Below are 26485 nucleotides of genomic sequence, written 5' to 3'. Positions count from 1 at the left end.
GCTGGGATTTGGAGCCATGTTGTACTGTCTGAGGGATAATTCAATCATAGAAGAAACCTGTTTCCTACTGGTGACACTCCCAGCCAGTTTCTCTTGTGCAAGGGAAAAGACTGTCTCTGACATTCCGAACAATGCTTCCCAGCACCGCTAAGGCAAAGAGAGGAGGACCGACAGCTGCCCAGTGCTGCTATGTGCCAGGCATCACGCTAAATAAGGCTGTACTTAAGTCACCGCTATGCAGTGACATCCCGTGCACTGGAGGATCCATGCAGTGGGGCACTGCACAGTCATTCAAAGGAAGCTGAGGTAGAGGGCGAAGGACCCACGGAAAAGGCCTCTAAGATGAAAAAGCAGGGCAGCCTTACTGTACGTTCTAGGAGCTGCCGATGACTCTGGGAGCACCTGGATCCAGGACACCCTTTGAACTAATTCATCACTGGTCATCACAGCTTGAGGCAAAACAGTGCTTCTGAAGAACCACAGAGGGCAAAGAACCCAGTCCTTGCTATGGCATTTCCTTCCTACCATGAACCCTGGAAGGCAGCAGAGCGGAATCTTCTAAACCAGTGGTTCTTATCAGCCTGCATCAGAAACACCTGGAGGGCTTGTTTACTCACAGATGGGCTGGGCTCCACTTCCGAAGTTTCTGATTTAATTGGTCTGAAGTGGGATGGAGACTTTGCGGTCCGGGACCCCACTTTGAGAACCCTTGGTCTAAGTCCTGGGTAGAAACTCCAGGTCTCTGAGAGCATCCCCAGCTCCGTCCTCACTCTGTTGGGGGATCTGAGTGGCCACCTATTCATGATTAAGTTGTTAGGAGAGCTAAGGAAAGATTTGCATGATTCACACAGCAAATTCAAAGAGCCACCAAAACTTCAGGGAATAAGAAACATGCTCCTGGGACGCTGAAGAGAATGGTGGTAAAGAAGGTGGCTTCAGAAGCAGAATCTCAGGTCTGTTTCTCACCAGCTGTATGACTGTGTGTAAGTTACTTAACCTCTTAGTTCCTCAGTTTACTTCTTTGTGAAATCGGAATAAAACTTAAACCTTGTAGGGTTGTGAGGGTTAAATGTGGTATCCCTGAGGACTACATTTGCTTGATGCTTGTTAAAAACACAGACTCCTGGGCTTCCCTGGTGGTGCAGTGGTTAAGAATCCGCCTGCCAATGCAGGAGACACGGGTTCGAGCCCTGGTCCGGGAAGATCCCACATGCTGCAGAGCAACTAAGCCCGTGCGCCACAACTACTGAGCCTGTGCTCTAGGGCCCGAGAGCCACAACTGCTGAAGCCCGTGCTCCTAGAACCCGTGCTCCTCAACAAGAGAAGCCACCGCAATGAGAAGTCTGCGCGCTGCAACGAAGAGTAGCCCCTGCTCGCCGCAACTAGAGAAAGCCTGCAAGCAACAGTGAAGACCCAACGCAGCCAAAAATAAAATAAATAAATTTTTTTAAAAAGGAGCTGCTTTCTTAAAAAACAACAACAAAATAGACTCCTGACTCCTAACCCTGGCCTGCTGAGCCAGAATCTCCAGGGCAGGGCCTTGGGACCAGAATCCTTAATAAACAGCCATGTGATTCTTAAATTGGATAAGTTTTGCAAACTCAGATAGAATCCATGTAAAGCCCTTGGCGTTGATCTATGCTCCCTCTGCAAAGGTCAGCCACTGGCTTATAACCAGCTGGGTCTAGCTATTTGCAAATGGTACTACCATGGCCTTTGTGATAATGTTACCCGGGATGATTAATTAGTAGACACCCTAACCTATAATAAAATTTTAGAAGACGTGGCTCTGCATCCACAAATAAAAATTAATTGAACCATACATTTAAGATTCATGTACAGTACTGTTTATAAATTATACCTCAATAAAAGGTTTTCAAAAGAAATATTAAAAAGACATGACTCCCCTTCCTTAGAGAAATGCCCTCAAAGACAAATAATGCTACTAGACAGGCTATGTGCCCAAATGCTCATATATCAAGGGCACAGTGCCACATGTGACTGCCTGGAACACATGGAAAGTAAATGGGTCACTTGATGAACTTCAATATGCGGTCGGGGAAGAAGCCAGTGGGAGTACTGGGGTAGCTTCTATAATGCAACGATCCAGAGTTTCCTTGGGCTTCTACCACTTCTAATGGTGGTTTTTCTCAACCATCCTCAGCCCAGCCTCCCACCTCAGAGAACCAGCTTTACCTGCAAGGACACAAGAGTTTCAGTCCTCAGCTGGGCTGAACGCTGCTTCACAGCCTGGAGCTACAAAGGGGCTACATCTCCCCAGCGTGATTACACAAGGGAAGGGAGGGGTCATTTTCCTCGCTGTTTGTTTGTTTGCCAAAAGTCTTTTTCTAGACACATCCACAGGGTCGAGGAGGGAAGCTGACCATGACCAATGTGTGCAAACCACGGTAGCTGATGAACAAGCCGAAAGCTCAGTGAAAAACCCATTTCCCCAAAGCGCATCTCTCCCTGGGTTTGGCAGAGGGCAGCATTCTGCCTAGTGCATTCACAGATGAGGACTCAGAAGAGGGAGGCGGAGTGATCAGGCGGGGTGAGAATGTTTTCACCGGAGCAAAACTAGGATGGGAGGTTCAGCTCCTGCATCTCCAGGCTGCTGCTCAAGGACAGACAGCTCCTTACCTACTAGCTCAAGGGGCTGAAGTAAGAATGGACTGCCAGCGCTGCCTTAACATCTTACCTCTGCCTCACAGGCTTCCAGCTTAAGATCAGAGTCATGATTATGGGCCTAATTTTATCATTGCTCCTATGGCTAATATACGTACATCATAATGAATTATTTTGCAGTGCAGAGGTCAGTAATTTGGGAGAGTGGTAGCGAGATGAGAAGTCAAGTATCCCTGCTACATCTCCTTTATATTTAGGTGGTAGACACTGATTTTTTAAAATGCTGCATCTTCTGTTCTAAATGAGCAGTTTGCACTGAGTGGGGTTTCCATTTTCTATTTCCATATTGGATGCAGGCTTATGGTTTTAGGCTATTCATGTGTTTTGCTCATAATCCAGACCTGACATCCCTATGGCTCATGAGCCTATGACAGGCGCCCTACCCAAACCTACTCGGATACCCTTTACTGTGTCTGTGCACCCATCTCTCCTTCTGGGGGCTTTGCTTTTTTATGGGTTCATATCTATGATTTTCTTCAATGAGTGCCCTGAGCCACAGGTGCCCTGCTCGCGCCGACAGCCTGAAAAGCCTGTAGGATGAAATCCCGTCAGGCAGCCTGAGCTTTTGACGGACTGCTGTGGGAATGGGCAAGTCCAGTCACTTGACCGAATTGGGACAAATTCTGAGGAAGTCATGTATGCTCTAGGGCAGTGCTGTGCAACAGAACTTCCTGTGCTGATGGAAACGTTGTAGATCTGTGCTGTCCAGAATGGTAGCCATTAGCCCCAACTACTGAGTCCTAGAAATGTGGCCAGTGTGATTGAGGAACTAAGTATTTCAAATCCTGAATGAATAAGTGCACGCACGCAGGAATGAAACAGCAGCCTCCACTAGGTCAGAATGCTGAGAAACTGCGAGGCAAAAGCTACATGTTAGGGTAAGTTTTATTTTCAAGTTGCCTGAGAATTACCCAGAAACATTATCTTCTTTAAACGTTTTTTCCTGAAAACCGTTCCAAGAGGCATGAGTCCAGTTTATCTTCTCAGTAACTGGAAGACTGCGATTGTGGTCTAATCTTTTCTTTGGTTTCAATTACAGGAATGTCTCAGAAACTGAACATCAGTGCCCATGGATGAGGAAAATGGATATTAACTGCAGAAAGTGATGGGGATTGGGCTGAATTTGAATGAATCCCAAGACATAGCCCGAATCTTCGCAGGAACATTTTTAGGATGCTTGGATTCTGATCATTGAGGTTTTTTTGTAAACATCAGTCGTACTTGAATAGCTAGTCTGCCGAAATTTTTGAGGCTTAGGAGACTCAAATTAAATTACTGTTTTATTTCATTTTATTTATTTGATTAATATCTAAGTGATCTAGGCCTGGTTCCTAGCCCCTGAAGGCTTCCTCTATTCACCTCTGGGGCCAATAATTGGCATTTTCAGGTTACTCCTGCTGTTCTCCATAACCAACCATGAGTGGAAGTAACAGGGATTTTAGGGAGTTTCAGCTCTGTTCACTGTTGCCATTTTGAGTTTGTGGTACTTTTGCTCTGCTACTGAGTCTCATCCTCTTCCCTGTACCTGAGCCTTGACTATAACCTGTTAGGCATCTCAATCCCTTCAGAACAGAGAACCCATCTTGATTCTACCTCTTGCTCAGAACAGATGCCCCCAAACCTCAATCCACTATGCTGCATCCATTGGACCAAACTCCTTCCAGAGTTTGCCCCACATTGTTCAATAATTCATTCAACAGACATTTAAGGGCCCAAGATTACCAGGCACTATGTCAGCGGGGGCCACAAACGTTACGTTAACACACATAGCTTCTAGGTAGAGAAACGGAGGTAACAGGACTAATGAAAACTGCACCCATTATCATAAGGCACATACAGAAAGAGCTCGCAACAGAAGCCAGGCCTGAAGGCAAGACTCTGGTTTGATGTGCTTTCATGCTCAGGATATAGGGCTTTAAAGAAGGGGGGTAAGCATATGATGTATTAGGATAATGTCACGTGAACAATAAATGTGCATTGAAGGTGCTGAGAAACAGACGGACCCTGGCAGCCCCACTTCCACAGGAAGCATCACACAACTGCAGAAGAACTTGTCATGGGGTCTCCCACTGAGTGAGCTTTAAAAAGCACAATGGGACATTCCCACATGACATTTTTTGTGGCATCAAGTGAAGTCCCTTTCTTGATTCTACCTGAACGTCAAGACTGTAAACACACTGGTACAGTTCATCTCAAAGGGAATGGGATGGAGACCCAGGAAGGTAACTAGGCTGGGACCATATCACAGATGGCACTGTTCCTTCCTGATGGAGAAGCAGTTTGTTCTCTGGCTTTGTGCTGCCCTGTGTTTGGTCATAAATAATAATCTATCAATAAATGGCTAAAAACGTGTGGCTATTATTCTGGAGGAACTCTCAGCTCTTATTGCAAGAGGAAGCAGTAATATCATAATATCATATGTTGAAATAATTGTAATTGATTAAAATAGTTTCAAACAGACCACACATCATACCCGGACACAAAACCATGGCTACCTGGTGGCAAGAAGAGGGTACGTGTAAACTGGGCTGAACCAGGCTTCCTTCCTCCGTGGCATGTTGTCATAAATTAGAAGGTCCTTCTCAGTCAGCACAACCAGGGCTGGCTTCCACTGTTTCTCGCTGTCCCCGGGCACCTGAAACAGAAAGCAGAGACCCATCAAGCAACAGCCTGAGAAGAGAGTAACTGAAAAGAAGTTGGCATCCCCCCCAGTCAGAAGACCCAACAATACAAGTGCCTTTTGGTTCAGGTTGTAAAAATCAGAATGAGAAGAAACTATTCATGGTCGCATGATTCTTGATCCTTGAAAATATGTTTTCTCAAGGGCCCTGGTATATACAGGCAGCGCAGCCAAGAAGTAGCCCAGCAGCCAAACATCTGTCACTGTTTCTCACCTGCCAGTCAGCACTGAAATCTCTATTCCATAGTGGGACGCAGATGCATAGGGGAATAAGCACTCCCAGCTGGTTCTCTGGTAGAGTGCATTGTTTTTATTATGAAACGGTAAGGTCTGAAAGCTTTTGAATACATATCCAAAGCCTCCAAAAATATACTATGGAGGCAAACATCTGTCCGCACAGGCATGAGACGTCACAGCTCTTCCCCCAGTCTCTCACTCTTAGATTGTTTCTGTGATTCAGGCACCATCTTAAAATTCTTTTGTTCCATTGAATGTTTATTTCCTTTCATGGAGAATACTTCTTTAACTCAAGGGCTGAGATGACCTGGCAGGGATACAAGGGGATTCAAACATCAGCTGGATGTTTGGAGCAGACGACCTTTAAAGTTCCTTTCAATCCTGAGAGTGTGTAGCTCAGATCTGATCTCATGAGCCATCCCTCCTCTGCCCAGTGTTGACTCGACCAGACTCCCTAAGTGTTCTTCCATCTATGAAAATGCCCTCTTTCCCACTTGGACTCTGGGCCCTGGGATAAATCTCTCTGATCAGTTTGGAAAAGCTCAATGCTCTAGCTGTGGTACTCGAAGCACAGACCATGTTCCAGCAGCATCAGCACCACCTGGAAGCTTGCTAGAAATGCAGAATCTCAGGTCCATCCCAGACCTATTGAATCAGAATCTGCCTTGTACCAGATCTTCAGGTGATTCTTATAATCATTAAAGATAACAAACACTGCTCTAGACGAGGTTAAGACTGTCTTTGACACTGGCAATTAATCCAGTGATGATTCGACTCTCTCATAATGAACCACCATCTCCAATTTATTCAGAAATAAAAGAAACAGTAAACTAAATAAATAAACCATAGGCTAAATAAATGATAAAGCTAATTTCTTCCCTTTCTATGCTTATCATTATCTTTTCTAAGCACCACAGTGAGATCTGTACTGAGGTGGAAGCAAGTGTGTGTGGCTTTACAAATGACTGATCAAAGAGAAGGTGTGCAGGATGATATGAGGGTTGAACTTTTGTAGGTTTATGTAGCTTATAGGCTGCCTGACCTGTATAACTTGGAGCAAGTTGTTATTCTCTGTCCTTCTGTTTCCTCACTGATAATGATAACATCATATACCACAGTATATTCTGGAGCTAGAATGCCTGAACATAAATCATAGCTCCACAATTTGCTACAATATCCCCACAAGACCGTGGGACCTAGGGCAAGTTGTTATTCTCTGTCCTTCTGTTTCCTCACTGATAATGATAACATCACATACAAGAGTATATTCTGGAGCTAGAATGCCTGAACATAAATCATAGCTCCACAATTTGCTACAATATCCCCACAAGACCATGGGATCTTGGGCAAGTCAACTACTCTCTTTGTATCTCAGTTTTTATATCTGTGAAATGGGGAAATAGTAGTACCTATATCAGAGAGTTGTTGTGAAGATTGAGTTAAAATGTCTAAAATGCAGATTAAACATCATTTAGAGCCTGTTTAGTAGCATGGACCCCATAATGCTGGAGAGGAGATTAAATGAGACAGTGCATGTTATGTGCTGAGCCTGGTACCTGGCAGATGGTGAAACTCAGGGTGGGAAAATTGTGGCAGACTCACCAATTTTTAAACTTATCAAAAAAAGGTATTCTTTGGAAATGGCAACAATATGACTACCTACTTTCCCTGGGAAAAACTATAAGGCAAGACAAGATTATCTTTGGCGCTGACAATTTCAACTCATTCTCCTCCCAGGAAGAATTCATTACACAATGATCACCTTTACTTTTTAATGCCCACCTTCCAACAATTCCAAATAAACATTTACTTTTTAGAATGAAGAAATCTGCTGTAAAGCTATTTATACTAGAATGTGAATGACTGCCTGGCTTATTTCCCCCTTTATGCATTTTATGCATACAAAAAAATTGAGCTTTAGCTTATTGCTTTTTCCAACAGAACAACAGCATCCTCAAGAGATCGATATGAATTGTTAGAGAAGGCAATGTACCAGACCCTACAAGGTGAATAAGCTATGGTCTCAAGGTATACAGTGTTTGGGGGGTTTAGAATAAATTTTTTTCCAGCCTCTACATTAAACCTAGTAAATTACTTTTCCAGCTCATTAAATAGGACTGGAGAAGCTACAAACGATCCTCCCAAGGCGCCTGTCTTACATACCTAGTCAGATCTGATCCATTAACTTTGACTGGAACCAGTCATTTAAATGTGAACACAACTAAGCATCATTCTTCAAAAACAATATTAAGTTTGTAAAATAAATGTCAACAGTAAATACCATCAGTAAAGTGCAGACCTTTCTAATGGTGGAATCATAAACTCACCCACATGTTAAGTGGCATATATATAGGTATGAATAATCCCAAAGCCCTAAAACATTTTGTGGCTTATTAAAGACTTCTGTGTGGATAAGTTAACTCTGCTGCGAGAAGATTCAGAGTGGGCAATCCCCACCATCCTTGTGTGCAGAACGTTTGTTTTGATACTATGTGTATGCTCAAAGGTAGAAGTCCGCTCATGAGGACCACCGACTTTCCAAGGAGAAAAAAATTCATGTTGAAGAACAGGTTTTTAAAACTATACTTTGGGCCACGTGAGCTTCACATTGTAAAGCCTTTCAAGGACACCTTTCTTCAGGCTTGAATATTTAGGTTGTTGTTTGGTGACAACTTCTGTTACAAGTCGAAATTTCCTGGCACCCATAGATTCTCCAGTGTCTATGCAACAGTTCTGGGGATGTGTCTGCATTTTATTGAAATGTGACTCCTGAAACGGATGTGACAACTTTCATCTCCACTCCAGCTTCCCACCATCAGATGCTGCATCAGTCAGAGACTCAGGAACTGATCATGTTTCTAATGAAGAACGTGAAGGGAAAAAGCAGGGAAATAGACATTCAATTTTGAAATTATTCTGACGCGCAACTGAAGTGAGCTAAATCCCACAAGGGGATATCGCACAGTCACCTCTGCAGAGCATGAGAGAAAAGGTTTACAAAAAGGCGAGCAGAATCTAAGAGAGAGTGGTAATAAGTCAAAGTTGAAAACTGAGGGAAGTAGATATAAATGTATGAAATCAACACGTTGTATACCTTAAACTTACACAATGTTCTATGTCAATTTTATCTCAATTTAAAAAAGAATTGAGGGAAGTAGTCATTGAATCCTCAATTTGAGGCAGGTCTCAACAGTCATCTAGTCATAAAACAAAATGTGAAACAACTGAAAGAGAGTTTGTATAGGGTTGCAGCCGGGTTGGGGTCCCAGACTTTATGAATTTATCCTCCAACAACTCACACCTCTGAGCGGGGTTCCTAACAAACACTGAAATACAGTTTGAAAACTGCTGAAATCGTTTCCTCTAAAATACCGGGAATCTGCAGATTACTTTCAAAGAGATGGTTTTACCAAAGCAGAAACTAACATACCATTGTAAAGCAATTATACTCCAATAAAGATGTTAAAAAAAAAAATTAAAGTTATAAGATATGAAAAATACAAAAAAAAAAAATCCTTTTCCGTGCCCTTTCTGTAGGTACTTGCAAAGAAAAGAATGATACTGTTGCCTCTTAGAGTTGTAAAGGTTAAATGAATAAATACACATAAAGAACTTAGAAAAGTGTCTTGCGTACAGTAAACAGGCAAGTCTTAAACATATAAGCTTTTCTCGTGGTGATCATTTTGCAATGTGTAGAAATATCGAATCACTATGTTGTGCACCTGGAATTAATATAGTGTTGTAGGTCAATTATCCTTCAAACAAACTCATAGAAAAAGAGATCAGATTTGCGGTTCAGAGGCGCGGATGGGGGAGGGGGAATTGGAGGAAGATGGTCAAAAGGTACAAACTTGCAGTTATAAGATAAATAAGTACTAATGATGTACAATATGATTAACATAATTAACACTGCCGTGTGCTATATATGAAAGCTGTTAAGAGAGCAAATCTTGGGTTCTCATCACAAGGAAAATATATTTTTTTTTCTTTTTCTTTTATTTTGTATCTTTATGAGATGGTGGATGTCACTAAACTTATTGTGGTCATCAGTCCCTGATGTATGGTAAGTCAAATCATTATGCCGCACACCTTAAACTTATACAGTGCTGTATCTCAGTTATAGCTCAATTAAATAAATAAATAAATAAATAGATTAAAATTTTAAATAGATAAAAATTAACAAACAATAAGTAAAGAGGTCTATGGAATTAAAAAAATATTAGCCCTTTCTACTAAGAATATCAAATTAAAGATCTGAGTGACCTTGGGCAAGAATTATTTGCCTTTGGAGCTCTAATGTCCTCATTCGCCAAAGGATAGGGTAAGACCAAATTATTGCTAACAGCCTCTCCAAACTCAAAATCAGATCTTTTTTTCTTTTTAGTTTAAAATTCCCTGCTATATAGGCTGGGACTGCTTTAGTTTCTAGGCTCTTGCTTTATACCTCTTCTGTGTTCGGTGGACTTTACTCACAGGGTAAAAAACGATGTGTGGGTCTCTTTTTCTCTCCTCATACCAACTCACTCTTCCCAACATACTTATTTTCTTTTTTTTAACATCTTTATTGGAGTATAATTGCTTTACAATGGTGTGTTAGTTTCTGCTGTATAACAAAGTGAATCAGCTATACGTATACTTATATCCCCATATCCCCTCCCTCTTGCAGAGGTCTCCCTCTCCCTCCCACCCTCCCTATCCCACCCCTCTAGGTGGTCACAAAGCACCGAGCTGATCTCCCTGTGCAGCTGCTTCCCACTTGCTATTTATTTTACATTTGGTAGTGTATATACGTCCATGCCACTCTCTCACTTCGTCCCAGCTTACCCTTCCCCCTCCCCGTGTCCTCAAGTCCATTCTCTATGTCTGTGTCTTTATGCCTGTCTTGTCCCTAGGTTCATCAGTACCATTCTTTTTAGATTCCATACATATGTGTTAGCATATGGTATTTGTTTTGCTCTTTCTGACTTACTTCACTCTGTATGACAGACTCTAGGTCCATCCACCTCATTACAAATAACATACTTATTTTCTCCTATTTGAGTACAAGGTGAGGAAGAGCTCAGAGTCTTTGGAGCCAAACAACATCTTCAAAATCTGGCTTTACCAGTTCTCAGCAGAACTGCCATAAGCACTTGTTAAGCACATGTGTAAGATGCTAATAATGACCTCCTATGCATATTATATGAGGATTGAATGAGACAGTGTATATAATGCTCTTCCCATACGGCAGGTACTGGCAGCTTAACTCTCTCCACTGCATACCTCGAGTGCACTCTCCTTCCAGCCATCCTGCTCAGGAAGGAAGGTCTAGAATAGACGGAGTGACTAATAGTAGAGTGAAAGCAGTTCATAAAAGAAGAAGGTCAATCACAACCTTTGTTTTGGAGATCATGGTTATCTCGACCACTTTTTAATTTATATCTTTTCACCTCAGGTTGCAAAGTATTTAGAACAAAGGGCAAGATATCAGGGTAAAATAATGAGCAGTTATCAACTCCCAAATGCATTACAAACGTTAGATAATCAATCCCTGCACCAACTCTCCGAGAGGTAGATAAAGATCATCTCCACTTTACCAAAGAAGAGGAAGGAGTTGAAATGCGGCCAAAGGGAGCCCAGGGAAGCGCTAATCGAGTCCCACTCAACCTGCAACCTCTTCCAGGTGGTCCTGAACCACCCTGAGACCCAGCATTCAGGAGCCAGGTGGGTCATCCACAGCTTGACGCAGAGGAGAATGGAAAGAAAGAGAAAGCAAAGGAGAAAGAAGGCTAGAAAAAGAAGGTTCAGGACGGGGTTCTGGGGGAGCCTCAGCTTCACAGGACTAATTTCTCGCCTCTCACACAATTCCCAAATTGTTTGGCACCTGGATTACACGGTGAATTCAAGGGTGGCTTACAGTGAGGAGCAGACTGAGTGATCCCCTTTGTCTGATGGATGTCAAGACAGTGATGAAAAATGTTGGAGAAAGCAGAGTGAAAAATATAGGATGAAAAATTTAGTCTGACTGTGGGGCAATTAAAGAGGACATCATTTTTATACACCAACTCTCCCAACAACCAACAGCAGCAGTCCTCAAGTTCAAACTTGCTCTCTTCTGCCAAATTGTGAAACTGGGTCTGGACTCCTATAAGCCATGTATAGTAAAGCCCCAGATTCTGGACTTATTATTGTTGGAATGCTCACCAGAGTCAACATACAAGTAAGGGAGGTGAGACTCTGGCGCTTGGGTGATAGATAAATCAATCACCTCAGGTGTCGGCAGGACGATGTTCCCTCTGGAGACTCCAGGGAAGAATTCTCCCCTGCCTCTTCCTATCATGTGGTAGCTACCAGTGTTCCTTGGTGTTTTGTGGCTTCACGCTACATGTGTCCAACCTCTGCTTCCGTTGTCACATGGACTGCTTTCTGTGTGTCTTCTTATGGCCTTCTTAGAAGCACACCCGTCATTGGATTTAGAGCCTACTGTATTCCAATATGAACTCAACTAATTACATCTGCAAAGACCCTATTTCCAAACCAGGTCACGTTCTGAATTTGGGGTGCAAGGTTAAGACAAGAAATTAATCATAAGAAAATGGTCTGAAGCCACTATATTTTCAGTCAGTTTTCCAGTTTTGTCTTTTTTTCCCTTTGAACACTTGCAGACGCAGAGTAGATTTTTTTGAAAGTTATCTTATTTACTGAGTATGCAGAAGATCAGATGCTAACGAACTCTCACAGAGGCCTTGATGGCTCTATTAAAAATAATGCCTTGGTCCCCGGGATTTCATAATGAAGCCAACCTTAGGGCAGATCACACATATCCACGGAGGTAAGTGCACAGCCAGGGTTTTAAATCTCCTCTCATCATAGAGCAACACGCAAAGAGGAGGTAGAGGCGTGTGAAGGTCTAGTCCTCATCACGGCACAGGATGGGGCCGTGCTCTCTCCTGAAATGCTCTCACGAGAGAGCATTTCAATCACATGAACCTTACCTTTCAATTGCTTTGCTTCATTTGCTTACTACTAATGAGACAGCTCTTCAAAATGACCACATTCTAAGACACATCCCATGAAGTGATTCCAGCGTCTCTTCCTGCTTTAAAAAGATTGTTGGATTCTACATGGATGACTATCTCTGTTTTACAGCGAGTTCAAGCTAAACATAATCAACTTGGACTAATGACTTGAAAGAACCAGATCCATCCACTTGAGCCTGAGCCTCGTTAAGTTTGGGATGATCTCCCACCCTACGCCTGCTTTTGCCTTTTTTTTTCAGAATTTTTTTTTTTAATTTATTTTTGTCTGCATTGGGTTTTCGTTGCTGCACACGGGCTTTCTCTAGTTGTGGCGAGCGGGGGCTACTCTTCGTTGCGGTGCGCGGGCTTCTCATGGTGGTAAATTGTCTTTGTTGGGGAGCACAGGCTCTAGGTGCGTGGGCTTCTGTAGTTGTGGCACACAGGCTTAGTTGCTCCGCAACATGTGGGATCTTCCTGGACCAGGGATCAAACCTGTGTCCCCTGCATTGGCAGGTGGATTCTTAACTACTGCACCACCAGGGAAGCCCCTGCTTTTGCCTTTTGAAAAGCAGAATGACAGCCTTGCTGAAGCCCCTACTACAGGGAGGAGGAGAACCACCCCTCTTTCTGCCCTTTTCTCCACCTCAATCTAATTAACTCTCCCTCCAAGGAAAGAGGTGCTATTACTCTAATTGTCCAAATCTAGGAACTGTCATCGGGACTCTTTAAATAGCAGGCACTGTCATGTTTGTCAAAGGTGGGTATCTGTGGTCACTACCCAATCACTCCCAATCCCTGTGTCTACATGGTGAGAACATACATGCTGGACTGATGCTAGGGGTAGACTGTCCATTTTGGTCCACAGCACGGACTTATTTCCATATCCAAGCATCCTAGCTTCAGGAGAGGCCATAGGAGGCAAGCAAGGTACATTACTTCAGCCATGTTTTATATAATCCAACATTCATCAGCGTTTGGCATTAGGGTTTATTGGGCACTTGCTCAGCTATTAAAAAATGTGGGGGTTTTTTGTTGTTTCCCATTAGTACATCATTCTCTCTTGCTCCCTGTTGGGGACTTCAGAAAGGAAAAGGGTGAGTAGTAACATTACCCAAATCCTACCCTGAACCCCTCACCACTCAGCATTCTGGGAGAAATCCTCACCATGAACTTGAGCCCCAAACTAGATTCTGCTGTGTATGCCCCCTGTCATGCCCACTTTGAAAGTTTGCCTGCTTTTTTTCCCTGCCTATATTAGTTTTTACTACTAGACAGCTTCTTCTCTCCTTCTCTGCAGAGAAACCCTGGTTCCATGACCATTAAGCTGTTTCACCTCCCTCACCCAGATTTCTGGATCTAGACCTGCCCATTCTGTAGCCCTTCCCTCACTAGTGAGCCTTGACTCCTAGAAGGCTGTCTCACCAACCATTCCATTTAGAGTCAAAAGATTTGTTTGTATCCTCCCTCAGCGCCTTGGCTCAACTGGGAACATCCTGGGTTTCTCCATAGGACACGGCCACTTCCTGTGGACCACTTCAAAACACCAGCTGTTTGGAATGGAGACCTGCTGTTTGTATGAAAATGAATTCCTTAGAGCGCTTCAGAGTTGTTTATTCTTTTAAACCTGTAAACATTCCCTTTTCGTCTTGTTTTCTTGTTTGCTCGGCTCAACCTTTTCTGAGAAAAGTCCAAAAGTAAATTTCAACTCCGTGCCCTACCTGAATTATACAATATTATAATTGAGTAAGGTCAGAATTGTTTGGGCTTTGCTATGTCTTTGAGTCTTTTAAAAATAGTGGTAAGTTAGAAGAGGTAATTGGGAAAGAAAGGTTTAGAGAACATGGCATATTAAATTTGGGTTTTATTGAAGTGCAGTTGAAGTACAACGTTATGTTAGTTTCAAGTGTACAATATAGTGATTCAACATTTAAATGTATTATGAAATGATTACAATAACCCTCTGTTGCCATACAAAATTATTACAGTATTATTGACTATATTCCTTATGCTGTGTATTACATCCCTGTGACTTATTTATTTTATACCTCTAAATCCCCTTCACCTGTTTTGCCCATCTCCTCCTTCCCTTCCCCTCTGGCAACCACCTGTTTTTTTTCTATATTAATGAATCTGTTTCTGTTTTGTTTTGTTTGTTTGTTGTTTTTTAGAATCCACATGTAAATGAAATCATACAGTATTTGTCTTTCTCTGACTGACTAATTTCACTTAGTAATACCCTCTAGTTCCATGTTATTGCAAATGGCAAGATTTCATTTTTTTTATGGCTAATATCCCATTGCGTGTATATATATATATATATATATATATATATATACGCCACATCTTCTTTACCCATTCATCCACTGATGGACATTTAGCTTGCTTCCACATCTTGGCAATTGTAAATAATGCTGCTATGAACATTGGAGTGCATGTATCATTTTGAACTAGTGTTTTTCGCTTCTTCAGGTAAATACCCAGAAGTGGAATTGCCGGATCGTAAGGTAGTTCTATTTTCAGTTTTTTGAGGAACCTCCATACTGTTTTCCACAGTGGCTGCATCAATTTACATTCCCACCAACTGTGCGTGAGGGTTTCCTTTTCTCCACATCCTCATGAACGCTTGTTATTTGTTGCTTTTTGATGATAGCCATTCTGACAAGTGTGAGGGTTATTAGATTTTGAGTCATTTAAATCTCACGATTTAAAAATCTATATGACAAGGAAGAATTCTCTTTATCAAGGGAGGATACGGCTGAGAGAGTAAGCACATATTAAGAGCCTACTCTGTGATGAGCACTGTTATGGGTTGTACTGTGTTGCCCCCTCCCCCAAATTCATATGTTGAAGTCTTAACTCCATTACCACAATATGTGACCATTTTTGGAAATATGGTCATTGCAGATGTAATTAATTAAGATGAGGTTATACCAGAATACAGGGGTCCCTAATGTGATATGATTGGTGTGCTTATACAAGGGGACATTTGGATACAGACACACACACAAAGAGCACATCACATGAACACGAAGGCAGAGATCAGGGTGATGCATCTAGAAGTCACAAAATGCCTAAGATTGCCAGCAACCCACCAGAAGCTAGGAGAGAAACAAGGAACAGATTCTCCCTCACAGCCCTCAGAAGGAACCAACCTTGCCAATGCCTGAATCTTGGGTTTCTAGCTTCTGGAACTGTGAGGCAATACATTTCTGTTGTTTAACCCACCCAGTTTGTGGCAGTTTGTTATGGCAGCTCTAGGAAATAAGACAAGCACTGTGATATGTTTCACTTCTTTCAATCCTTCCAACACGATGAGGCATTTATTATTATCCCTATTTCATAGAAGAAGAAACTGTGGTTCAGAGAGGTCATGTATAGCCAAGGTTACATTAGTTCCTGTCTTCAAAGCTGTGATACTTTCATATCACAAAGCTGTCTCCTATAAGAAAAGGGAGATGATGTGGGAAAATGAGGTAAAAGGTAGGAGGGAAGATGGCTGGGAACTCAGCCATGATGCTTCCTGCAGGCTGGAGAGCCCGGGATCCTGTTCTGTGCACCCATGCAGCAGGCTGTTTCCCACGGGTCCTTCCCTTTGCCCCTCTTTCCCACCTCCTGGCACGTAGGCCTTCACTCAGGCCAGACATCAGTCTAATCCAAGCTCCTAACTTCCCTTCCTAATTATCAAAGCTCTTGACTCCCCCAGTCTCACATCCGATTAAAGTATTTCAAGGCTAAGGTGTAAATGTCTCATAACCCATAATAGGTTGTTCCACTAAAGGGATATTTCTATTTATAACGAAAATTAGTCTCTTACGTTTACTCTTCATTGAGCAATTGAGGGTCTAGTAAATGAAACATAGTTTGTTTTCTAAAGGTGATGAAACATTCCATTACACTATAAATTTAATTTGCGTGTTTTTGTTATTTTGGTAAAAGCCCATTTCCTCGTGGGTGGTGCTCACCCCAGTACAAATGTTTGCAAGTTCTAAGAGGGTGAGGTCCAAGTTAACGTGCTGTGTCGTTTTAAATCATCCACATATCATATGTTTAGGGACATATAACAGATGAGTACAGTAGGCTATGAAATAGTGTTTGAATATTTGTAACTACCAAACCTTTCTAGATATTGGAACCACTAGGAAGTTAAGTGGCTTCTGACCCTTCCAGCTCATGGCTTAAAATAACGGTCGATTCAAAACACATGCTTTCAGCAATGTTATGGATGCTATATGAACTACAGAATCTTCTAGACAAGCAGTCACAAATTCAGAGACCACAGAGGACCAGATATAAGAAAAAAACAAGCTAACCACATCCCACTTATAAGGTAGCTTCTTTTCAGCTTTAGCCTGTCATTGCCAGGAAAGACTATGGGCTCAGCATTGCCCAGTCTCTGAGTTTTCAAAAGAAGCCCTAAATCTGTATTATTATGTGAGTTCTCCCTATTTTTAAAAGTTTGTGTATTAGTTTCCTATTGCTGCTCTAAGAAATTACTGCAAACATAGTGGTATTTATTATCTTACAGTTCTGGAGGTCGGAAGTTCTAAAATCAAGGTGTTGGCAGGGCTGCTTCCTTCCGGAGGCTAGAAGGGAAAATCCATTTCCTTGCTTTCTAAAGGCTGCAGCCTACATCCCTTGTCATGACCCCACATCGCATTGCTCCTTCTGTTTCTGTCACCACATCCTTTGTCTTGATTCTGACCCTCCTGCCCCCCCCTTGTAAGAACCCATGTGATGAAATTGGGGCCACCCAGATAATCCAGGAAAATCTAACCACCTCAAGAGCTTTAACTCAATTACATCTGCACAGTTCCTTTTCCCACCTAAGGCAGCACATCCACAGACTCTGAGGATTAGGCTGTGGACATCTTTGGGAGACCATTACTCTGCCTACCTCAGGTGGCAACTAGTTCAAGTTAGAAAAAGAATGTATGGGATGAAGTGATATGAAGTTTGGCGTTTGTTTTGAAACCTCCTGCCCCCTGTCCCCCAAAAGGAAACCAGTTGGACAAAATACTCATGGTTCCATACTGTATCTAGGTGAGCATGGTACCTACACGATGCCTAGGATATAGGGGGTGTTCAGTAGATTCTGGCTGAATGCCGAAGGACTGAAGTCATACCTAGGTGTCTCAGGCCCCCGATAAATGCTGTAAATAGGACCTAACCATTACTGCCATCGGAACCCAGAGGCCTGTGGTCACTGTACTCTCCCATGGGCATTCTTCACATACCCATGGCTCCAATTCCTTGTTCCCTTCACTAGGTATGATCTGTCCATACTCAGCTTCTAGAAGTGAATGAAAGGCTGCTTCTAATCTGTGACGTTTACAGATAATTAAATTAGACTCCTCTCAGTCCGCTGGGGAAAAGCTATTTTATACTTTCATTAATTCCAAAGGGCTATTTCAATTACAGTCCCTGTCTGGTAAACAAGTTATCTTTGACATACAGCCTTTACTTCTCTAATGCCCAGGAAATTTGCCCTCTAAAGGGCTGCTGATAGGCAGCAGAAATTTATAATTTTTTAAAAAGTTATCTTTTGAAAGACAGCTGACATTATCACTAAATCTAAAAGAGCAAGTTATTAAAAAAATAATCTATGCTTCAGCAACCTTTGTTTTGTTTTCACTGTATCTGTGGGCTTCCTTATCTATTTTCTTACTTTATTTATCCTTTAAAGGAGAAAACCAACAGTTCGTTGAAGGAATAAGTCTCGAGGATGTAACATACAGCATAAGGAAGATGGTCAATAATATTGTAATAACTGTGCATAGTGACTGATGGTTACTAGATTTATCGTGGTGATAATTTCATACTATATGCAAATGTGAAATCATTATGTAATAAACCTGAAATTAAGATTATATTGTACATCAACTATATTTCAATTTTAAAAAAGACTATCAAAGACAAAAAAATGTAGGGAGTGTCGGCCTCAAAAATACATCAGCATTTTCCAAAGTCATGGCCTAGTCCAACAGCTATTCAATAATGTCAGACACCATTCCACTATTTACTGTATGAAAAAAATATCAACACGCTTGCTTTCAGTTGGACCTCTCAAAGTTTTATAACTAAACAAACAAAAGCAAAAAAGGATTCATTTTAGAGACAGCTCAAACTTTATGTGTCCAAGGACCAAGCAACAAATTCCTAAGTCCCCTTATCCTACTTTTGTTTAAATGCCTTCATAAAGCCTGCCTCAACTGGGAAGATTCTTTTTTTTTTTTTTTTCCTCTGACCTCCTGAAAGCAAGGAGGCAATCTAGTATTAAGATCATAAATCTTGTTGTCCATCAGTTCTAGTCTGCAAGTCAACTCAGCTATTTACAGTATGATCTTGACCCAGTTTTCTCCATGCTTCAGTTTCCACATCTGTAAAATGGAGGTAATAAAAGTCCCCCTCCCATAAGATTATTTGAAGGATGGAGTCAGATACTGTGTATACATGGTTTATAGCACAGTGCCTGGAAAATATTAAGTTCTCAAAAATCAGTGTTTCTCAACATTTGTTGTGCAGATCTCCTGCTTTTGAATCAGCTGGGCTGCTAGTTACAAATTCAGATGTCTGCCCCTTCTAAGATCCAGTTCTTCAAAAGCACTGGGGGTGGTACCAGGCACCTGCATTTACAGCAAAGGCTTGGGAATTTTTGTGCCCACTATTGTTTGAAAACATCAACAATGTGTCAATTACCACGTGCACAATAATGTACAGAGCACTCATTTTCTACCCGTGATTTCCAAAGACCAGGGCCCTTGGATTCTCTGCCTCAGTATCACGAGGGGACTCCTGAAAAGTACAGATTCTAGAATCCCAAATCCACTGAATCATAATATCTAGGGGTTGACACTACACATCTCTATTTTTTGCAACTTCTTCTGGAGATTCTGATGCACAGCTTGCTTTGGGATTCCCTGGCCCACATAACTCATTCTGACACTGGATCATAGCCATCTTTTTTTAAATTTTATTTTTAAAATATTTCTTTATTTATTTGGCTGTGCCAGGTCTTAGTTGTGGCACTCGGGATCTTTTAGTTGCGGCATGCGAGATCTAGTTCCCTGACCAGGGATCGAACCCGGGCCCCCTGCACTGGGAGCGTGGAGTCTTAGCCACTGGACCACCAGGGAAGTCCCTTAGTCTTTTATTTTTTAACCATTTCATCAGTGTCTACGATAGTATGATAAATGTTGCTGAAATGAGTTGACCTGAGTAAAGGTGTGTTGGCCCAAGTAAACCTCTAATCTATGAAAGGCTCTGCTCAGGGATTTTCCCTCTTCATTTCTTCTTAATGTGACATCCATGGACATTTGATTCCTGCACAGTAGTTTTTCCAAACTCTAGTCATTAATGTACCACTTTCATGATTTTTTTGTATTTACTTAATATGGTAATAAATGCTAGTTGCCCACCCAAAATCTGTTTTCTCCTTCTTTTTATTAAGAGGATTAGAATTACCAAAATTATTAGGAGTGACAATATGTCCAGTTAAAACACTCTACCTCCTAGCTTCAGCTTTCACACTCCTTCATATTCATCCCCTTCTGACAATTCCAACACAGGCATGTCCTCCATCTCTACCCTATTAGGATTGTCTAAATATCCAAGTTCATAGGCATTTGGTTGATCACACATCCAGGCACCTCCTACTCTGAAAAGAGGTCTCTTTCATGTCTGCGGGTACACTCTTTGTAGGTATCAAACAGGAAACAATATAAATGTCATTTCCAGATAGAAAAGTAACTGTGAAAACATAGGGTGATACGTGCTTTTCCTTCTCTCTCTAATAACGTTTTCTTCTTCAGCTTTCCCTTATGCAACGAACAATCTCTTTGTGGTCAACACGCTCCTTTCAGGAGTAAAAGAATCATGAGGAAAATTCCAAGGACACTTGAACATTCTACGAAAGCTCAGCAGAATTAAATGAGACACTGTTAGGAAGGCACAGTTTCAAATGCAGTACCACGTCAGAGCTGAAATCTCTCCAAAGGTGGACATTTTCTGGATGACCTTGAATCTCCTGGGAGGACTTTTAATGGCAGGTTTCATATAAAATTACCCTCATACTAATTAAATCTGAGATCTAACTTCAAATTTATAAAACTGCTAATGTAGTACACTAACTATTAAGAACCTAAAAAGAATGTTGTTTTCTGAAAAGAAATGTCATTCTTGCCATTTTTTTCTGCTTTCAGAACTCATTCATTCATTCAAGAAGTATTTATTTACCACAAGTTATGTGCTAGGTACTCTGCTCCCTGTCTCAGGCCACTTAATGGAAGTTAGACGAGGCAGCAAAGAGAGTAAATCAGCAACAAATATAAAAAAGTTAACTTGGCCAGTGTTGTAAAGGGACAAAATAGGCTAATATGGTTTCAATACGCTACAAACTACAGCTGAAATTTTCATTTAGGAATAGTTTTAATTGCTATCCAGTGACAGTTCAATGTGCTAACTCTGCAGAGAGTTTTGAAATCGAAATTTTTGCCTTCACATTATTAGTCATCCCTTAGTGCAACTTGGCTTCTCCCTGCTCTTTTCCTCTGGTTTCTAACCAGTGCCTCACGCTGGTCTAATTTAAGGAAATAACAGTATCTACCTTCACAGGATAACTGAGAATCAAATGAGGTTACATATGAAAAGTGGGAAGTATTAGAAGCATTATATAGAGTGTCAATAGGAGTATGTGTTGTAAAAGCGCACACTGTTAATAATGATGCTTCCTGGAATCCCCAGTTTTTGTTGGCCTTACAGGGCTCATCACATATGAAGTGATGCCCACGGTCATATCAGCACATCCTTAACAAGTCTGATCCTGGTTACCCCTGTGCTAATCATAGGTCTCAACTGAACAGGACAACAACACTTTTGATTCTCTGGAATGAACTGTCTTTGAGGTGTCATACAGTCATCCCTAGGTATCTGTTGGGGATTGGTTCCTTAACCCCGTGGATACCAAGATCCTTATATAAAAGGATCCTTATATCAAGTCTCTTATATAAAGTGGCAATACAGTCAGCCCTCCATATCCATTGATGCAGAACACACTGATTGTACTTCCCTGAAGAAAGCATCTGCAGAAGTGGTTAACACACAAAACATACACCGTAATGCATCCAACACTCAGCATCATGGATTCTCAGACACTTGTCTCCTGGATTTTCCTTGGCCCTTGGATCATCAGTAAGTTCTGAAAATTAGCCATCCCCAACTCCACAAGAACATACTTCTTGTCTTTTCCTCTTTCGTTTCCAAAATTTACATCTTCCTATAGCATCTTCTTATGTGCTTTTCATTTACCAAACACTGTTAGATTTAGTCCACTTCATCTTTGACCCCTAGAGAATTGGTGACCTTTTTCATTAGAGTCACTTTTTTCTCCCATCCATCTTAAGAACTGAGGATCAAAGGCTTATATGCTATTCTAGATAAGATTTGCCAGAGACGCGTAACTCCGGGACCTCCTCACTCTCTGTCAGGAAAGAATGTCTAAGAATAACTCTGGCTTTAAACTCACAGTGTGGGGAGTGTAAGGTTTGGGATTGAAAACGTATTAACCATGACAACGCAATGGGTTATAGATGGATTGCAGCTGGTATCAACAGTGGCCCTGTTCTATGAGTCTGTAAAGGCACTCATTCTGGTCTCTTCCCTTGCCTCATACTCACCTCGCCTCCAACAAATTTTGGGGTCCTTTCCAGCCTCATCCCCCTGAGTGTCCTACACAGTCCAGTCTGCACCCTTTTCTCTCCCACCCCTGTAAAAGCTCTTTCATCTTCATTGTGTGCAAAGGGGTGTGAGTTAGGTTAAAGGAAGTGATTTCTGTAATATGCAAGCGTTTGGTCTCCGTGGATGCAAAGAGCCATTCTCATTAAATTAAACATGAGATCATTCAGTTGAAGATGATGATGATGAAACATGTAAAAAGACGAACATAGACTACTTGAGTTTAATTTTACTACTCTCTCATTACGAGAATATTCGGGGTCAATCTCTTCCAACTGTTTCTATTATAACAGTCACTAATGATCCACAGCTAACCCCATTCGTGAGAAAAGCTAAGTCATCTATCAGCATAAATTTTTTTTTAAGTGTGAAAAAAGTCTGAAAGCTCTGCTAGAAAGCTACTCAGACAAAAATGATAAGTGAACAGTCCTATGTCAAACTAAGAAGCTGAACAATTTTTAAAAATCCATTCACACCATTAGTACTGTCCATCCTAACTGAATGAGGTAACAAGTATTCATTCACGGGACAAATATTTTTGAGCACGTGCTATATGCAAGCACTGGGCCAGGAGCTGGGCATGTTGCGAGAGGCAGAACCAGACTCCCCAGATGGAGCTTATAGGCTGGAAGAGGAGACAGATGCTACAGAAATCAGCAAACGAACAATAAATATCCAATTTTAAACTGTGGTGGCTCCTGCCACTCATCATGAGGCTTAGAGTTCCATCGAGTCAAGTCTACTTTCTCCTATTCCGGAAGCTTTGCTGTTCTTAGTTCCGAAATTCCCTGTGCATTGAATGCCATTCAAGGCAAGTGCTAACACGGTCAGTGAATTCGATGTGCACACCTGGAATAACAGGTGCGTGGAGGTTGCTACCTTTCTGTAAATATTTCTGCAAACAGCGGATTCCTTTACAAATGATCCTACACCCACACCCTGTTCTCATGGTTTTTTGTTTTTGTTTTTGCAAATGTTTATACAGCTGTTAAAAAGAAAAAGGGGGGAAAAACAGCTTTTGGGACTCAGAGGAAAAAAAAAAACCCCAACCAAAACAGATATTCTTCTCTTGCTTTGATTTTCTATCGTCTCAGACTTCAAAAAATCAGTTCCAGAGAGTTTTGATTCACAGGGTGGGTAATTAAGAAAACTGTGAGGTCAGTAAAGTTTAATTATGGCATCAGGTGTGATATTCAAGCTATTTAACAACCAGCACAGCCCCACCAATGGAAGTGGGAGCCAAGAGGAAGGAAGCCCTAGATGCTGACGGGTGCACATCAGCGGAAGAGCAGGTCTGGGAGGCAGCCCCACCCTCTCACGCCGTGTTGCCCGTGCCTTCCATAATGTTCCAGCACCCTTCCGTCTCATGTCTGATTCCATTATTTCAAGGTCTTCCATCCAATCACATCTTTATTGAGCACATCTGGTATCATTGTATCCCAGTAACTGGATAGTGACATAAGTAGTCCCTGCCCTCATGAAACTTAGAGTCTGTGGTGGTGACAGACAAAAAAGCACGGAAACACACAAATGATTCCAAACTGTGATAATAAACAAAGCAGGTGATGAGATAAGGGAGCAGGGAGAGAGAAAGACTTAATTTAAGTAAACTCATTCTTATAAAGATCGTTAGGGCTTAAAGGGTTAGTCTTGTATGAGGTATCTGCATCTTAAGAAACCAAATCATTAAGCCAAAGAAATGAATTGCTAATGATGGAGTTTCAGCCATAAAATGGCATAATGAGAACATTATTTGGGGAGATGGCATGTTGGACAGGGCTTTTTCCTAATCCCATAAATCACCTCATCTAGGAAGGCATCTGGGAGTCTATTTTTAAAGCTGGCTCAAATTCACAAATACAAAAAGTCCTCCTCTTGAAGAAGGGAAATACTGAACTGCTCAAGGATAAGATCAGGCAGGAAGAGAGGAAGGACTTTCACTGTTTACTTTACCCAATTCTCTATTGTTTGAGTTTTTGATGAGCCTTTATTACTTTTGTCAATTACAAAGTGGGAGGGGTTGTCTCTTCTAAAAAGCTCATGCCTTCATGTATAAACCTCAAATGATTTTGATATTTCTGAATCATTTCAAACTTTGAAGTTTGTGGTAATTTGTTATAGCAGCTGTAGAAAAGTAATACAACACCTGGTGCGGGTGAAGGGCATTAATCTGCCCCCCATAAGGGGTGTGATGGATTTTTATAAGCATGTGTGATTTGCACATGCCTGTTTCATAGCCAGGGTTCTTGCTAAATTGGCATTTTTACAAGGATGGCAGTTTTTGGAAGTACCAGTGGAAAAATGAGTATCCTTCACAACGGCACCACAAGGAAGGATCCCAATTAGTGAGTTTGCTAATTAATCACCAGTTTGACTGGTAAGCTCTTACTGAGGATGTAAGTCATCATTATACAAAGCAAGAGTTTAGGAGCGCCACCATCGGTGATCACTATTTGCTGATCTCTGCAGACTGGAAACGATCCACTGTTCTGAGCCACATGGGGCAGCAGCAGGACACAGCCCTGGCCAGGGATGAACCCGTGCTTTCTAGCCCATCTTGCAGCTTCAAAGGCTTAAGATCTGCAGAGGCTTAATGTCCTAAAAAGGCTGTGGATTTACTTATTTACATGTAATTCAAAATAAAACCAAGATTTAATTTTAAAACAGAACACACATTGTATGCTAAATTAAAAGAGTATCTCGGTAGATTTTCCAGTTGCAAAATTCTTCATTAATTCCTCAAAGATAAATCTTTCTCTTTTGTTAAGGGAGGCTACTTTGTTGATGCTTACAACTGCCCACTGGGTAAACCATTTGCCCACCAGTCCAAAGCTATCCAGCTTTCACTGCATCCCTTTCTACTCCTATCAGCTTTACTGGGTTTTCAAAGTCTTGTTTAATCTGGTCTCATGTCATCCCTCCAGGGGAGAGTGTTCCCGATTCTCAATGGGAACTCAGGGTTTATCTGGCCATTTCTTTTTTCATTCATATCCCCAAACCCCATGTTAATTTATTCTCACCTTTGCACGTCTGCTCATAACAGCGCCCCCTGTCTGTAACGCTCTCCCCTACTTTACCCACTGTCTAATGTCCATGCGTTCCTCCAAAAACCTTCTCCAACTTGTCATTAGCTTCAGTATCACTTTGTATACACATTTACGCTATGCCAAGCACCCAACTGCGTACCGTGGATACAGCAGTAAAGACGAACAAAGTCCCTACTCCCAGGAGCTTAGTGTTCAGTGAGGGAGGAAAGAATAAAAAAAAAAGATAAGCCAACAAGTAAATCAAATTGTGATAGGTACGTATTAGTATCCTATGTCTGCTGTAACAAATTACCACAAACTGGGTGACTTAATACAACAGAAATTCATTCTCTTACAGTTCTGGAGGCTAGAAGTCCGAAATTAGTGATATGAGGCTAAAGTCAAAGTGTCCACAGATTGGCAATCGCTTCAGAGGCTCTAGAGAATTCTTTCTTTGCTTTTCTAGCATCTAGAGCTGCATTCTTGCATTTCTTGGCTCAGGGGCCCCTTCCTGCATCTTCAAAGCCAAAGGCATAGCATCTTCTCTCTTTGATTTCTTCTCTCCACTTCCATTGCATCACTTTCCCTCTTCTGTATGAAGCCTCCCCCTACCTCCCTCTTATAAAGACATTTGTGTTTACTGGTAGGGTCCACCAGGATAATCCAGGATTACCTCCTCATCACATGATCCTTAACTTGATTACATAATCAAAGACCCTTTTTCCATAGAAGATAACATTCACTGGTTCCAGGGCTTATGACCTGGTTATATTTTGAGCCTATTATTGAAGCTATCACAGGGGTTAGGTAGATAACAAACAAGGTGGGAAGAAAAGGTCCTTCCTCTAAATAAGGTAGCCAGGGAAGGTGCATGCCATGAAGAGATTTTAAGTCAAGACTTAAAGAATAAGAACAAGCCTTGGTTCTTGATCCTTTATCAGTGCCCATTTTGAAATATAAATGCACATTAAAAGTTAATCAAAATTCTATGTAATAGTCAGTTGTGTAATTGTGTGATTTCTAGCTCATGAGAATCTAGCTACTACCTCTGAAAATAGTAAAGTGGACAAAATGACACTATGTGCACATGCAGATTTTTTTTTGTATGTTTCTGAAGCTAATTGCTGGAT

At 41.6% G+C, this 26485-nt stretch overlaps 1 protein-coding gene across 3 annotated transcripts in view; it reads right to left on the bottom strand.

The window, feature by feature from the left end:
• SNTB1 (syntrophin beta 1) overlaps positions 1–26485 on the bottom strand; it is a 248408-nt gene that overhangs the window by 38360 nt on the left and 183563 nt on the right. For all 3 annotated transcript variants that reach the window (XM_057532284.1, XM_057532283.1, XM_057532285.1), the window contains one exon: positions 5181–5320. In XM_057532284.1, the coding sequence (XP_057388267.1) occupies positions 5181–5320 (140 nt within the window). The remainder of the gene's footprint in view (positions 1–5180; positions 5321–26485) is intronic.

Source organism: Balaenoptera acutorostrata, chromosome 17 (assembly GCF_949987535.1).
Source record: "Balaenoptera acutorostrata chromosome 17, mBalAcu1.1, whole genome shotgun sequence".
Lineage (NCBI taxonomy): Eukaryota > Metazoa > Chordata > Mammalia > Artiodactyla > Balaenopteridae > Balaenoptera > Balaenoptera acutorostrata.
Note: the sequence above shows the minus strand (reverse complement) of the source record. Positions and strands in the feature narration are given on the sequence as shown.